The 16,799-nt window shown below is 42.5% G+C and overlaps 1 protein-coding gene across 1 annotated transcript; it reads right to left on the minus strand.

Moving 5' to 3' along the window:
• Nucleotides 1–11,453: 11,453 nt before the first annotated feature.
• On the minus strand, nucleotides 11,454–12,485 carry LOC117621812 (uncharacterized protein K02A2.6-like). Its single transcript, XM_034352356.1, has one exon. It carries the CDS (start codon nucleotides 12,483–12,485, stop codon nucleotides 11,454–11,456), a length of 1,032 nt encoding a protein of 343 aa, XP_034208247.1.
• Nucleotides 12,486–16,799: the final 4,314 nt, after the last annotated feature.

A 16,799-nucleotide genomic window follows, 5' to 3' on the forward strand; every position in this document is an offset into this window, starting at 1 on the left:
CGAGACACATTTTCGGTAGTAATTATATAAATTATAATACTAAATGGTTTGTCTGGGGGATGTTTCTTTCGTGGTCCATGAAGGTCCTATGAGCAAAACAAACTATCAAACATTTAACATGGAGTGCCGTGCGTGGTCCAGAAAAAAAAAAAAAGGAAAGTGCAGCAGGCAGGTAGATAAATGTGTGTTTAAAAAGGTACAAAATAATATGTTTTGTATATAGGATATACTGGAGTCAATATATAATATTGAAGTGAGACAAACGACCTCTAATATTTGGTCGCACATCTCCTAAAACCTGTGTATTTTTCCCCCATATGCGTATTTTAGTTTAACTAATATATATTGTAGCATATTTGTCTACGATAATATTCTATAATTTCTCGAGTTTGTACATCTCTAGAGTTTGAACCTAGTAGATAAGTGAATGTATTCATTTGTAGGCTCTCAAGACGTCTGGTAGTCGATCTTTTTATTCTTACGATGCGTTTGATGGGTAGGAGTTTTTTTTTTGTTTTTTTTTATTTTTTTAATTTTATTATAAAAATGTATAGAAATTAAGGTGCAACTGAATCCAAACAATATTCTAATATTATAAAGGGTATTTTAGTATTTTCATAAGTCATGTTACATCCAATTTTAGGGTTTCTTGGATTTTGGAATGCATGAGGGGGTATTTGTGTAATTTCTATAACCTTAAGGAGTTATGGAAAAACACGAAAAACTTCAGGGAGTGTTAGTGTAAATAACTCATCCTTAAATTCTTTTGAAAATAATGAGAACACACGGACACAATAATTTCATACAGAAACTCATAGAGGTGATCAAGCCACGTGGATTGATCTTAATCAACTCTTTCTATCAACTGTTTCTCTAGCAAAGATAGAAAATTTATGGAACTCTAACTAAGCATGCAACACGATGAATATTTATTAAGTCCTACATTATACCACTCACTTGTATATCGACCTCAATCTTTTCTGAATACAATGGTATTAGTATATATATATCTTGAAATTCTCTGGAATGCTACTGGTGTAGGCTAAAGAGAGGAAGAAAAAGTAATCCAAGACATATGGAGGCTCTAGCCATTGCTGATGATAAGCCTTCTAGAAGAGCTCTTTGAAGGCTTTGGTTCAGTATGAGTGAGTGATCATATTCTCTTAATATCGAGTTGATTATTGAAAAGTTGTTTCCTTTGTCATCGCGAGCTATCTTCTTCCTTTTATACTGCTTTTGCTCTAGATGAAGAGATCAAAGTCCATTAGGTCACATTATCATGAAGATTAGATCGTAATCTTTTAGAATAAATTATCCAATTGATTTGCCCTTGTGGGCAATAAATGGCATGAATTATCCTTTATTTTCTAGGTAATTATCTAATTATTAAATAATTCCCTTTCTAGCCATTTGACTAGGAGAAAAAATATCGAGGGTCCAAAAACATTGAAATATATGGAAATTATCGATATCAGTAAAAATTGAATAAAAACCACCAAAATTGTAAGAAAATTTTGGAAATTTTTATTGAAACTTTAGATGATGTTTATTTAGTCAATTATCTATCATTTTATCACAAAATTGGAAGGAAATGCATTGTATGGTGGGTTTGATTGATTTAAGTTGATTATATAGCGAGCAGACAAACACTGTGAGTGTAGAAATATGCCCTAGAGCCAATCATGAGATGTAAACTCTAAGGATATTTCACCTAATTAATTAAGGGCATTATGCTGTTTTGAGTAATTATCTTAGTTATTTAGTTAACCAACAAGTCCATGGATCGTGAACGTAGAAAGTAACTTAAAGAAGTTAAGTTCGTGAGACCTTTCTATACCATGTCCACATCCTAAACTATTCATGGTCATAGGATAATCAACTAGACATTGATAATCCACAAAGACCATCGTGCACTGTATCTGCTCAATCAGGAGGATGACTAGTCTCGAGTCATTCGTGTGAAGACACTAACATAAGTGTATGGGTGTTCGTTAGAGAATGAATTCACTGAACGCGATCAACAGAGAGAACTTGAATGGAAGTTTTACTTACATGTCAATCAGGATCTCTCAAGTTGGAATAGTGCAAATTAGTCCTTGACCTGAGGCATCTCGAGTTGTCTCATGAAAGCATCATAGGCCCTTAGCGATGTTGAAGCGTTGTGTTCCATTGAGCATAACCCAAATAAATGACTAGGGTTCATGATCAATTCATGGAGACATGTGAGTGTACAACAAGGGATCTCTACCTTCAGTAAAAAAGGAGAATGCTAAGAAGATGTGACTCGAAAAGTCTTTGGCCAAAACAACGAGCTAGATCAATAATAGAGATTATAATCACACTCCAATGAATCAAACGAAGCAATTGATCGTGCTAAGGGCTTGACATGAATTTCATGCCCCAATTAGCATGATCAAGAGCATTGATTAAGAGCATGACCGTAATGCAAGGTAATTTCAACTGAATATGTTCACAACCTCATTCTATATTGGCTTGGGCAACCGTGACATGTTGCTAGACGTCACACGGTTTATGGAAGACCTGAGAACAAAATATAATCTAGTTCTCTTAAAGGGAGAATTAAAAGGGAGTTTTAATTTACAATCAATCAACAAAGAGTTTTGGATCGCTCACTACATTGCTGATTAGAACATAATGGATCGCACACCAATGAGGTTAGATTAAAGGAAATAAATATGATGTGCATAGACTTATTAATTTAATAAAGATTGAATTAATTAAGAGAATGCGGGAAAAGGGTAGTTTGGACCTAAACTATGAAATTGGGTTCAAGGGTCTTTGGGCTTGGATCCAATGGGCTAATTGAGTTATGTGAGCATAGTAGGATGACCATTTGAGCCCAACAAGCACAAATAACACCCCATGGCCAGTTTTACCTTGGTCTCCCTCTTGTGGGTCAATATAAGTGAACTTTTTCACTTGAGAAAATTAGGGTTTTTGAGCTAGTTTAAAGAGAGGAGTTAGAATATCACCTTGCTCCTCCCACCTAGCCAAAATCGGCCACCCCAGGAATAGAGAACTAGCATCCTTTCCTTCCTAGGTTTGCATCATAACCTAATCTCCATTTCGAGTGCATCATCAACTGTGATGAATAAATTAGGGAACTAAACCTTTTCTTCTCGACCTAATTATAGGTTTTGCTAGTTTGGTTATTTTCTTCTTTATTAACACTTGTGTCTATTGTATTTTTTTTTGCTGGCTTTTTGGCTCTTTGTCCCCGGTGTATTATTTTTTTCTCCCTTTTTCAGTAATAATATAGGGGATGGGCTGGGGGCTCCCGAAAGTGTAGGTTTGTTCTCCTTTGGGATTGAGGGTGGATGCTTGCATCCTATGACCTTCACTGATTAGCTAATCTCGCTTAATCCTCTCTATTATTATAAAATAAAATAAAAAATTACAAGGGGAATGATATATTCGATGTCAATGCAAAAATTGCCAAAGGAATTGTCAACTCGATTATATGTAAAATTAATTGATACTTTTGCATCAAAAAATGTAAGACGAATGATATTTAAGTAATTTGTTGATGCATTTTATAAAGTTGTTTTGTAAGTTACATTTGTGAATTTGAGTTCATATATTTTTATTTTTTTAGTTAACCAAAAAAAAAATCACATAAATATTCGTAGAGGGTAAAAGGGCCTCAATTAAGTTGTTTGCCTAAGGCCTCTAGAACATAAGACCGCCCTTGGGTGGCTACAGTGGTGGTGGGGGTTGCGGCGATAGTGGTGGTGGATGTGGCTACGACGGTAACAATGGTGGTCCCCATGACAAGGTGGTAGTAGAAGTGATGAAATTAAATATTGAGAATAAAAATAACATATCTATCAAATTTTCTAGGAGGAAGCAAATATTTGTTATGGCCTAAAATTATTCTAAAAATAAATGAAATCCACAACTTTTTATATCTCCTTTAAAATCAAATGAGTTTTTGAATACACCCAAACTTTTATGTAGTCTTAACTGAATGAATCCATATTTTTATGGACTTCTATAAAATCATGATTGAATTGAATACACATGAATTTTTAAACTTCTTTAAAAACATTTTAAAATCTCAATTGAATATAGCCATAAGTGTTGTAGAGTGAAAACATAGTTGGCGTTTAGGGGAAGTTGGGTTTCTCTATCAAATTTTGCATGGGTTTTGCCTAAAAATTATTCAAATATTTCACTGAGCCACTAGTTTCTTGTTAGGAGTTTAGTTTGTGGAATGAATTTTTTTACGAGTGGACTAGCTAAAACTTTTAGCGTAAAATATAATGATCTTATTTTACTTATAATTTGTAATTTTTTTTTTGTAGAAATAAAAGTATACATTAAATCATATAAGTCATAATAATTCATAGCTTCATTGGCAAATTTTCAATAAACTTTAGCATAAAACAAATACATATTAAATTTTAAATTTTTTTTGATTAAAATGAATATATGATCAACAAACATAATTGAAAGTGATCCTATTAAACAGACTAAACAGGCTCCGTATGTTGGACCAACTTTTTCACATCCATTCTGACAGGACCCGACCCAATTTCCACTTTGGAATTCGAGCCAAGTCCCGTGCGTATCCGACACCTGGCGAATGTCGGGCACAAGGGACCTTTTTACCCTTCTTGCTTCAACTCTTCTTTAAAATTCCGTTAGACTTCTGCCGAAAATTCGGCAAAGTCTCCCCTGTATCTTGACCAATCCCAAAATTTTCCACCTGTCAAACATTCAACAAAACCACACCAACTGCCAGAATAGGGTAAACCAATAATCGCCAGTTTCAGTTTTTCCACTAAAACTCGATATCAGAGCAATTTTCTAAATTCCAAGGTTTCAGGGATTTTCTACTAAACTCTACCTGACTTTGAAGCGCGGATGCTATGAGTGGCCCGTGGTGGATCTTGTGCACTTCTACGACCTGGGGGCGAAAAACAAGTTTTAAACTGTGAGTGGACAAAAATGAAGTTCTTAAAAACAAGTCAGAATATAATACCCCCGTTTTGAAATAACTAAGGATATATATATATATATATATCAATAATTTAACTATATCTCAATATAAAAGATTCTATAAGCATGAATCAGTATGCTGATGCATAAACTTACATAATCGATCAGATATATAAAAATATCACTGCCTGGAGAAATCAAAGAACTAGCATAACTGAATAAAAATACAAAAATATAAATGTGCAATTACTGAGAAACCAATATAAAATGGCTGAAAATCATCCTTGAATAAAAGAAAACTCAAAATCCTTTGAAAATACCACCTATTTGTACCCCTGTCATATCCGTCAATTCCCTGGCAGGTCTCGGGCGCCACGCAGTCTACCCGAGCTGCAAACTGGCGAAATCAGGGGACTATGATCAGCCTGTCCCGCCGGCAGATTCCTCGATGACACCAAGCCAGCTCGAGTCGCTCTGGCAGGATGCAGGGGACCGTAGTCAGCCTGATCCGCAATCCTGGCAGGTCTCGGGGACACAGAGTCAGCCGAGCCGCAATCCTGACAGGTCTCGGGACACCAAGTCTGCCGAGCCGCAAATCCTGCCACTCACGGTCCGAGCGTCCCCGAAACTCGTCAGGCAAAGTCGAGTGCACTGACATAAACTGAAATCGGGCCGGATGTCCGTAGACATCGGCCCAACTCTGGGTAATCACCAAAGAAAATGGGTACGAGGTGGGTTTAAAATAAATTCCTTTAGAAAAAGAAAATCTCATTAATAACTGAAATCTCAAATTGTGCTGCTATTTCAACTGATTCCAATCTCAAACTCTGTTTCTATAACTGGTAAATAAGCAGCACAGATTTATAAAACTATTACTGTACTAATCATGTTCTGTTCACCCGTTTTCGCGTTTAGCTCCTGTGATGGAAGGGCGAAGTTCCCCACTGGCTTGAAGACCATGTACTGGTCAAGCGAGTCAGCTTTCTTTGGTGTGCGAGCGTGCCACTGCTAGCAACGTGAATTCTAGCAGACTTTTTTTTAGAATAGATAACTTGCGCCCCAAGCCTTAGACTGGTAAGGACTTTCATAATTTATCTCAGTATATAAAGGAAACGGCTGTTCTGGCCAGAAGTGTTTGATAGAAGTGGACTGTTTTTAGGCAGAGCTGCCTTTTGCGAGATAATAAATACACATATTTAACTCTAGACAAGTTAAAGGACTGTCGGAACTTCGTTTCCGCTTGAATGGAAGACTCTGCTGTAGGCTGGGCTGGACATATCTGGATTGGTCCGCACTGCTTTGTGACTTCAAATGCTAGGTTGACCTGCAAATCGATACCAAAGTTGGATTTTGGCAGAGCTTTACGTTTTCTTCACGCTTTGTGAGGCCTTTTGGATAGGCAGAACTGCAATTCCTCCTGCTTGAAAGGGACAGAAGTGGCTATTCTCGATGGTCTGATGAGCTAAGGATCGTACTGCGAGAGTTGTTCTGCTTGAATAAGACTCGTTCTGAGTTTTCTGGGGTCTCCACGTCTGTGAAAACTCAAACTCTGCTTGTCTTGGCTTTTGCTGAACCAAATTTGTAACGAGGTGTCTCGTTCTAGAAGACTTGTCTTCTAGGTCTGAATTTTGGAATTCAAGTGAGCTCTTGGCTTTTTCTTGGTGTTGTGTTTTTGATTGATGAGTTGATTGTCCTTTTTTTTTCCTTGCCTGCTTCTGTTTTTATAAGACATCCTCTTTTGGAGGTGTTTTCTAATTTTTTAAATGGGCGGCAAAAGATTTTTTTTTTAGAAAAGATCTTTATCAACCGTGGCAGACAAGTTCTCAATAGTCTCCAGTGATCCCTTCCCTAGTTCCCTGGGTGACTGCTTTTTTTTGTTTCAACCAACGCCAACGCTTGTGTGTGCTTTCCATGGCGGTTTGGTTTTCTTCTGTACTTTCTGAATAATTCCTTATTTCCTGTTCTAATTGAGAAGGCATGGCCTGTGAATCCTTTTAAAAGATGGATTATTGTTTTCGGGGCAAAACAAATCTCTGAAAATAGGTGGGCTTCTTGATTTCCTGTCGGCAGTTTCCCGGAGACGTCTCTTCCCACAAAAACTCTAGTTGAAAATGTTGACCCTCTCAATAGCTGAGGTAGCCACGTGGGAGATATATTTGTTTAGTTTCTTGGGTTTGAATCCAAACAAATTCTGTGGGCTGATCTTTTAAAGCCCAAATGTCGGCTTTCCATGCTTTGGGCCTTTTGGGTTTTGGGTATGTGTTTCTTACCACGGGCCTTCTTCTTGGATTTCTCTTGGGTGTGCCAAATTTAGGCCCAAACAATGCCCCCACTAAGTCTGAACCGTTTTTCCTGGAGCGGTTTTTTTAGACTTAGTGTTTTTTGCCACGAATTTGCGCGCCAGTCTTTTCCGCTATCACGTCCGCTCATAATTGTCTGGAGTTCGTGGGAGAGAAAAAACGGCTATTTTATTAGCTAGTTACTAGCTAGCTAATAATCACCAGGAGCCGTCTCTTCTTCTTCCTCCTACGTTTCGAGACTTTCTTTTAAAACAAAGCTCAGTTTCGCCATTTCTGAAAAAACCTGCCTCTTTCGACTTCGTCTTTCCCTGAGCCTTTCTTTCGGGATTTCCCATCGTTTCCTTCGAACTCTCTCCATTTTTCCTCTCTCTGCTCCCCTTCTTTCGAATTTTGAAATGTCTTCCCCAAGGTCCCGTGCCCCATCCTCTTCGGCCTCAATTCCTCCTGATTACATCACTGGGAGCGGGATTGATGCCCACGCGATAGAAGTTAGGAGCAAACTTCATCCTTTCGCCCAAAAGAATCTGGATGAGAACGTTCTTCACTTGTTTGAGAATACCCTGGTGCTGGGGCCTCACTGGTTTGGCCCTGTTCCGACTGAGGTGGCAGAACTGCTAAGAAAAGATGCTGAGGCCCCTTTGTGTTTTGAGAGCACTTCTGCCCTAGCTTCTCATTCTTGGGTTAGTAAGCATTTGAGCCGATCCTTCCCATCCAGCGAGGTGAGGAACAGTCCGGTCAAATGGGCAGACTGGATTGACAGACTTCTCCCGAGGTATGGGGGTCATTGGAGAAGAGCTGGGATCTATGACGCCGTTCTTTTGTCCAAGCAATCGATCAACAGGGATGAGAACCTGCTTGCTGCTGCTTTGTGCTTCTGGAATTCTGCCAGTAACACATTTGATTTCCGTGTGGGTCCCATGGCTCCTACTTTGCTGGATATGGCTCAGATTTTTGGGTTTAGGCCCCATGGCAGGCCCGTTGATGCTGTAGGAGATTATCACAGGCGAAAGAACCAGGAAAAAGTGGCTACCCCTTTCACTATCTCTCCAGCCACGATCAACCAGAACTGCTCTTTCTCCAATTATCTGAAGAAATTTAGCGCTGAGAAGGACAAGGATCAGCAGCATATGTTGTTCCTTCTGTATTGGCTGAACCGATTCGTCTTCCCTAATCGCTCCTCGGCAGTTCTGCTTGAATATAGGCATCTGGCAGAAGCGCTTCACAACCATACTGATGTGGGGCTTGGGCCAACAGTTCTGGCTCATCTTTTCAAGAATCTGCATACTGCCACCCTGGAGAATCCACTGAATTTGTCAGCTCCTGGTGCCTTTTGGATGATTCAGATCTGGCTGCAGGTCTACTTCCCAGAGTTAAGGTTCCCAGATGTAGTTCTGCCCGAAAATCAAGTTCTGGCCCTTCCCTTGATATCGGCAGAAGTGCCCAAGCGCTCTCTTGAGGAGTATCTGATGCTTTTCAGGCATTGCACCAAGAGGTCGGCTGCTCAGTGGCAAGTGGTGATCAGAAGGACCTATCCTTGGTTCCAGGCTGGATTTCGGCTTTTCGAGAGAGATCCAGAAGAAGAAAATGCCAGAACAGACTTCAGGAAGAAGTTTCTGAGCATTACTCTGCCTAGAGATCTGCCCCATGGTGGGGGCAAACCTCCAAATTATCATCTGGGGGCAGAAGTCTACCATCCTAACTTCTGTGCACGGCAGCTTGGCTGTCCTCAGCTCATTCCGCTGAAATCATATCGGAGCTGTAACCGGGCCTCTTCCTGGAGAGATGCAGATGACCTGGAGGTGCACAAGGATGCTCGGTGTGCAGTGAATAAGATTAGCAATAGCACGGATGCTCTCTATCCCTCGTGGGAGCCAAATTCCTGTAGTTCCCCTGATTTTGACGCCTGGTGGCATGCCAGATTTCAAAATCTGCCCGCCTCTGTCACTGCCCTGAAGGTGCTCTTTGATGGCTGGGAGAACTGGCTAGTCTTTGCGGATGGGGAGGCTAGGGCGCATATGATCCAGACCATCAAGGATATCAACGCACAGACTATAGAAGGTAGGCATCTGATTCTGTCTGTTTGTTTGCTTTGTCTTGATAGCTGACTTTTGACATATATTCCGCCCGTTATTAGATCCCTCTCTGACAAAGAACGTGGGTGGACAGTCTGTCCAGGCCGGAGAAGTGATTGGTAAGCTTTCTTCCCTTTGATTTTCTCCTGTCTTTTCCTGTTGGATTGGCTTCTAATTTTTACCTGTTTGGTGCAGTCTCTTCCGTCATTGCCGCCGGGGATTTGGAGCTCCCTTCCGCTGATGAGGAGGATGATATTGGGGCAGAGCAGACCCCTGTCGAGGCTGTTCCTTCTGGTAGAAAGAAGAGGAAAGGGGCTGGTATTCCTGGTGAGTTTGGAACATTCCAACTGTTCTTTCTGAACTTATTCTGCTTTCTCTTTTCTGATCTCTTGCTTTTGTTCTGTCCAGCTGGGAGTCCTTCTCCCCCTCCTACTAAGCTAAAAAAGCTTAAGAAGAAGGGCGAAGTCGAGTACTTCACCGCAGAAGAGGCCGCAGCAATCCCGGTCAGTCCTTCTGGGACGGATGACGAGCTGCGAGAAGCTTTTGAGGAGGTGGAGCAGGAAAAAGAGCTGCAGGAGCTGGAGGAGGTGTCCCAGAAGAAGGTGGCTGGGTCGGAGGATGATGTGAGTTTTAGTCTGTAACTTGCGTCAGTTTTTCTTTCGCTTTATTCCTTCTGTTCTGGCCCCCCCCCCTTTTTGTAGGATGAGATTCCTGCTGAGGTGATAGCGGAAAGCATTGCCTTGGCGCAGAAGCAACAAAAAGGCCCGAGTGCTGAGCTGACTAGCTCAGAACTGGCTCTTTTTGAGGATGCTGAGGCAGAACACTCTACTGCCGTTCCAGAGGCTGAGGATCAGATGGAGCCATCTGCATCAGCCCCCGTGGATCAGGCAGAATTAACCGTTGTGGTCCCGGGGGCTGAAGTGGGAACAACTGCCGCTGCTCCTGTGGTTGTGGTAATTTTCCTTCTCAACTTGTTCGTGTTTTCGTGCTGTTTTGTCTGTTCTGCCTTCTCTAACAGTTGCAGTTGTTCTAACCATTGCAGTCTTCCCAGGTGGAGGTGCCTAAAGCCACTGGTGTTCTGGCCGCTGTATCCAGCCCTCTGAAGCCCCCCATCGTTGCTGTAAGCTTCTCATAACTCTGAAGCCCCTTATTCTTCACTTTCTGCCTGGTCTTAATTTGTGTTTTCCTTTTGCAGATGCCTATTTATTCTTTTCCTGGATCATCTGCTACGGCTTCTTTTGCTGACCCGGAACTGGAAGAGTTTGAGGCGATGGACTTGGATGCTCAACTGGACAAGCTGGAAAAACTCAGCTCACCTCCGAGCAAGGCAAAGCCTAGAGCAGTGCAGGAGGCCATGGAGAGGTTAAAAATCTGGCAGTCCTCTGAGCTGGATTTTGATGAAGATACTGGGGCTCTGGATCAGCTGATGAAGGACCTAGACCTGCTGCACCGACAGAATATGGCTCCGAGGCCTATTCTTGAGATGGGCCTAAGTCTGGCCAGAGACGTGCTCAATCTGCATGATCGCTATGAGGACCTCAAACCTACTTTCAAGACCTCTGAGTTCTGCAAAGCCACACACGAAGCCAATCTGGCTGATTTTGCTAAGCAGAAGGCAGAACTGGACCAGATGGTGGCTGGATATAAGGAGGCCAAGGCCACTGCGGATAAGTTGGAGAAGCAGATTGAAGAGCTTCAAAAACAACTGGCAGAGTGCAGGGAGGTGCAGAACAGGCTTGGGACTGGACTGAGTTCCAAGACCAAAGCCACCTTCCTTGTGCAGAGCATGATTGCAGCTTCTAGGCCAGCTTTAGATATTGCAGAAGCCTCGATCCACCAAGGGGTGCTGCTCCAGAAGGAACTCACTGTCAAGAAGGCGAACCTGCAGGAAACCCTTAGAAAGTTAGGATTTTAGTTTTTTTTATTCTGCTTCTTTGTTTATTTGGACGAATTTGCCGCTAGAGTGGCTATTTAAATAAAGTTCCAATTTGCTTGCCTTCCAAACAGATTTTTTACTATTTTCAATCATTCTTGATGTAATAAATGGAACAAAACATCGAAAGTAAAAACGAAAATAACTCTAAAGCCAAAATGAATTCAAAAATAGAAAAGGTCAGCCCTATTCTGTTTCTATCCCGGGGTCTGTCTGTATAGCTTGTGAATCCCACATGGTTGGGTAGAATTTCTTTAACCATTTGCCATTGATTGGGGCATTGTGAATAACTCCATCTCTGTCCTGCAACCTATATGCCCCCATTCCGAGGATCTGGTTAATCACAAAAGGACCTTCCCATGTAGGTGACCATTTTCCATATCCAGCTATGTGTGCTCCAAGGGGCAGAATTGCCTTCCAGACTATTTCTCCCTCTTCAAAACTCTTATTTCTGACTCTTTTGTTGTATGCCCTTGACACAGCCTGTTTTCCTGCTAAGAGTTTGTTGAGGGTGTCAATCCTGCTTGCATCCAATTCTTCTAGTTCAAGTAGCATGGCTTGAGAGTAGTCTTCTCCTGTGAGACCGTGTTGGTGAGAAATCCTGAGAGACTGGACTGCTATTTCCATGGGCAGAATTGCGTCGTGGCCGTAGGTCAGAGCATAGGGGGTCATGCCAGTTGCTTCTCTTTTTGAAGTTCTGTATGCCCACAGAGTTTCTGATAACTTTTCATGCCATTGCTTTGGATTTTTCTCCAGCATTTTCCTGATGATATTGATAATCACCTTATTACTTGATTCTGCCTGTCCATTAGCTTGAGCATAGTAAGGGGTAGATTGAAGAAGTTTGAGCTTGAATGTTTCTGCCATATCTAGCATATCCCTGGATATGAAAGAAGAACCCCTATCAGTTGTGATTGATTCTGGAATGCCGAATCTTTGTATGATCTGCTCTTCTATAAAGGTGATGATCTCTTGAGAAGTTGTGGTTTTGATTGGCTTGGCCTCTACCCATTTGGTGAAGTAGTCCGTAGCAACAATGATAAAACAATGCTGCTGGCTGCTGGCTGGATAGATTTTGCCAATGAGATCCATTGCCCATCCCCTAAAAGGCCATGGTTTTACCACTGGATTCATAGGGACAGAAGGAGCCTGCTGGATTGGGCCGTGCCTTTGACAAGCTTCACACCCCTTGGAGTAATTGATGCAATCCTTCAGCATGGTTGGCCAGAAGTAGCCATATCTTCTAATCAACCAGCACATCTTTCTCCCTCCTTGGTGAGCTCCACAGATCCCCTCATGGGTTTCTCCCATGACTTTCATATATTCTGTCTTTCCGAGGCACCTTAATAGCACCTCATCTTTACTTTTTCGGACCAAATCTTCATTCCACATGAGGTAGTTTGTAGCCATGATTCTTACTCTTCTCTCAGAGGGCAGAGTGGGATACTGTAAGTAAGTCATGATAGGCCCCCTCCAATCGTCTTTAGTGATCAAGGCAGAATTGACCTCTATCTCCATTCCTCTGGTCAGAACTGACGGTAGACTCTTTCTTCCTATCTTGATGATCCTTTGGACGCAGTCTTCGGGCATTTGTATGCCTGATGCTACCTGAGCCAGTTCATTGGCTGCAAAGTTCTCTTCCCTTGGGATGTGTTCCCAAGTAGCTTCTCTGAATTCTGTCAACAGATTTCTAGCTGCTACTAGGTATACAGCCAGGGAAGGATTCAGACACTTGTATTCTCCAGCAATTTGTTTTAAGACGAGCATTGAATCTCCCAGGATTTCCACGGATTGGACTCCTAATTCCACCAACATTTCCAACCCTATGATCAAAGCTTCATACTCGGCCCTGTTGTTGGTGCATTGGAAATCTAACTGGAAGGAATAGCAATGTCTGATCCCCAAAGGTTCTTCCAGAACAGCCCCAGCTCCTGAAGCCTTATCTGTCTTTGATCCATCAAAATATAGTTTCCAAGGGGTAAGATGAATCGAATAGATTGGATTGTTAAGGCAAACATGAGCCCTAGTTAGTAGATTTGCATTTGCTATGTCCAAAGAGTCCATGTTTTCAATTTCCTCTCCTGGGTGATCTGCTAGGAAGTCTGCCACAGCTTGCCCCTTGACAGCTTTCTGGGGGACATACCTAAGGGTGAATTCTGTCAAAGCCAAAGTCCATTTCCCAATTCTGCCTCTCAGCATTGGTCTTGTCAACATATATTTGATCAAGTCTGTCTTGGCGATGATATAGATAGTGTGTGGCAGCATATAATGTCTGAGCTTCACAGCAGTAAAATACAGGGCCAGACAAAGCCTTTCTATTGCGGAATACCTTCTCTCTACTTCTGTCAGTGTTCTGCTTAGATAGTAAACTGCCTGCTCCTTTCCTTCCTTGTTGTCCTGGACTAGCAGACTTCCAATGGATACTTCTGATGCAGATACATAGAGCTTGAGTGGTCTGCCTCTCTTTGGTGGGGACAGAACTGGTGGATTTGAGAGGTAATTTTTTATTTCTTGGAATGCCCGTTGGTGCTGTTCTTCCCATTTGAATGTTTGTTCCTGCTTTAGCTTTAACAAGGAAGAAAAAGGCTGAATCTTTCCTGCAGAATTGGATATGAATCTCCTTAGAAAATTGATTTTTCCTAGGAGACTCTGAAGTTCCTTTTTGTTCCGAGGTGGTAGGGCTTCCATGATGGACTTTGCTTTATTCTTGTCAATCTCTATGCCTCTTTGGTGAACCAAGAATCCTAAGAAATTTCCTGCCTGAACTCCAAAAACACATTTTTTGGGGTTCATTTTTAGCTTGTGCTGCCTCATTCTTAGGAATGCCTTCCTTAGACTTGATATGTGGTTTCCTTCCTCGGGGGACTTAATCACTACATCATCTATGTATACTTCCAAAGAATGTCCTATCATATCATGAAAGATGGAATTCATTGCCCTTTGATAGGTAGCACCCGCGTTTCTTAAACCGAAAGGCATTACAGTATATTCGAAAGCACCTATATGCCCTGGACCCATGAAGGCTGTCTTGTGGATGTCTTGTTCTGCCATCATGATCTGGTTATAACCTGCGTTGCCATCCATGAAAGATAGCATCTGGTTATGAGCAGCCCCGTCTATTAGCATGTCTGCCATTGGCATAGGATATTCGTCTTTGGGAGATGCTTCGTTCAGATTTCTGTAATCCACACATATTCTAACTGCCCCTGTTTTTCTTTTGAGGACATGTACAATATTTGCTAGCCAATCGGCATAGATGGCTGGTCTGATGAACCCTGCCTTGAGCAGCCTTTCTATTTCTTCCTTGACCTTCAGTTCTGTGTCCATGGACATTCTTCTCCTAGCCTGTTTAACTGGAAGGTAGCCATCTTTGATTGGCAGTTTGTGCTCTACTAGCTGTCTGTCCAGTCCTGGCATCTCGTGATAGTGCCAAGCAAAACAATCTCCGAACTTCTGCAAAAGTGCGATGAGTTCAGACTTGAGTGGTTCTTCTAAGAGTGTGCTGATGAAAGTAGGTCTTGGATCTTCTTTTGTCCCTAAGTTTATTTCTTGTAGAGGATCCTCCACTTCTGGCAGGGAGTCATCCAATGCTGCTGGTGCAAAATCCAATACTTCTTCCTGCAAAACTTCCTCTTCTTGCTCCTTCGTACTTTCGTGAGGGAATTCTGCCATATTGGTGGCTGGATTCTGTGTAAAAAACTTCCTTTCTTCCCAGTATATCAACAATCTTTTTGTAATGGATCGGATTGTTGTAGCTCGATCCTTGTCCAGTTGATTGGGACTAATCATCAGAGTTTTTAGCGTAGAAAGGTCTATTCCAGTCCTCCATGGAATTGGCTAGACCTTCTTCAATGAGCCTTTGGGCCGTGACACCATGGGGGCGGCCGTTCTGGTTGATTCCAAAGAAAGTAAAAGGACCGAGGTCGTCATGATAATACCTTGCTTCAAGACACATGGCAGAGGGTAGGAATGGCCGTGGATCGGCCTCTACAATCTCCATTTGGCCTTCATCATTCCATAGTGCTAGCTGCTGGTGGAGAGTGGAAGGGACACAAAGGCTCTAGTGAATCCAATCCCTGCCAAGTAGTGCATTGTAAGTGGTGGAAGTAGTGTCTATCACAAAGAATGCTATTTTTAATTCCTTGCTTCCAACTATGACATCCACGTCTAAGATGCCATGAATTTTCGTGATGCCCCCAGCGAAGTTGGTGACGGTTAAACGTGTTGGAATCAAGTCCCTCTCTGTTCTGCCCATTTTGCTCAGCATTCTGTGGGGTAGTAGATTAATGGCTGCACCTCCATCTATCATGATTTTGGAAATAGGGATGCCTCCGAGGTTTGCTGTTATAAATAAAGGCCTGAGATGGTTTGCCATTTCTCTGGTTGGTTTGGGAAAATAACACTGCTCCGTAGCTGGGTTTTTGGCAGTTCCGCCTGTCCTGGGGTTGTCTGCCTGTTGTTCTGGCATCTCCTTTGTTTCCGCCAGTCTGCACTCAAAGCTTTCCTGAGAGAAAACATCTCCTTCCAAGGTGCTTCCTTGTCCCTCGGCGGCCCTGAATTTTTCTGGCAGGATGAACACCATATTAACTCCCAAGTCATTCTGTAGTAAGTCTTCTAACTCTGCGCCAAAAGCCCCTGTTTCAGCATCCAATTCTTCCCCAAATTCCATCAGTTCTTCCCCGTATTCTTCGGTCCAATCATCTTGTTCTTCAGTTCCGAGGGGTTCATTCTGTCCTTCTGCAAATGTTCCATAGTCCAACTGTTCCTCTTCATATCCTTCCGTGGGGTCATCTTTCCCTTGCTGCGGGGTAGGCTCGGATTTCCATTGTGCCTGCAAGATGTTGGGTTGACTGCCAGACGAGGAGGCTGGATGGACAGGAGATCTGGCCGGAGGTTCTGCTTCCGGTAGCTTTCTTGGGTGACAAGCTTCCTGTTCTGCCTGGGGCATTGTTTCGGGATTCTTTCCTTTCCTGGAAGAATTGGTCTCTATATGTACCTGAGTTTTATTCTGGCTCTTGAGATATATGCAGTATTGCCTCTGGATCCTCCTTTTCTGAGTTCTGGTTAACTCCATGGTTGGTCTGCCGCTTTTCCCTACGGAGTACCACCTGCCCTCTATGATTGTTGCCAAGGGCTTTCCATTCCCGGGTGCCTCGATTGATGTCTCCTTCCTAGGCTGTTCTACCTTCTTTTCGCTGTATTGTGAAGGCCTGAAATGGCTCCTGTGCCTTGCTTTGCCCTGGGGTGAGGTTCCAATCCTATCAAAGACACTAGGCGTGGGNTGATTCTGTTTGTCTAGAACGACTTCTAGCTCTGTTTCACACTTGCACCTGCTACAAAGGACTACCCCAGCTGATATGGNGGCTCTTGGTTTCTGGCTGGTCTCCCTTATGATCCTTCTGCCNCTGCTACAACTAGTATCTGTCATTGGCTGAGTTTCTCTCTGTTCTGGCCAATTCAAGTTAACCATGTTGACTTGTGGTTGAGGGAAAGGATCTGTCGTGACCGATGGTGGTTTTTCCGCCAGTTTCA

Source organism: Prunus dulcis, chromosome 3, assembly GCF_902201215.1.
Source record: "Prunus dulcis chromosome 3, ALMONDv2, whole genome shotgun sequence".
Taxonomy (NCBI): domain Eukaryota; kingdom Viridiplantae; phylum Streptophyta; class Magnoliopsida; order Rosales; family Rosaceae; genus Prunus; species Prunus dulcis.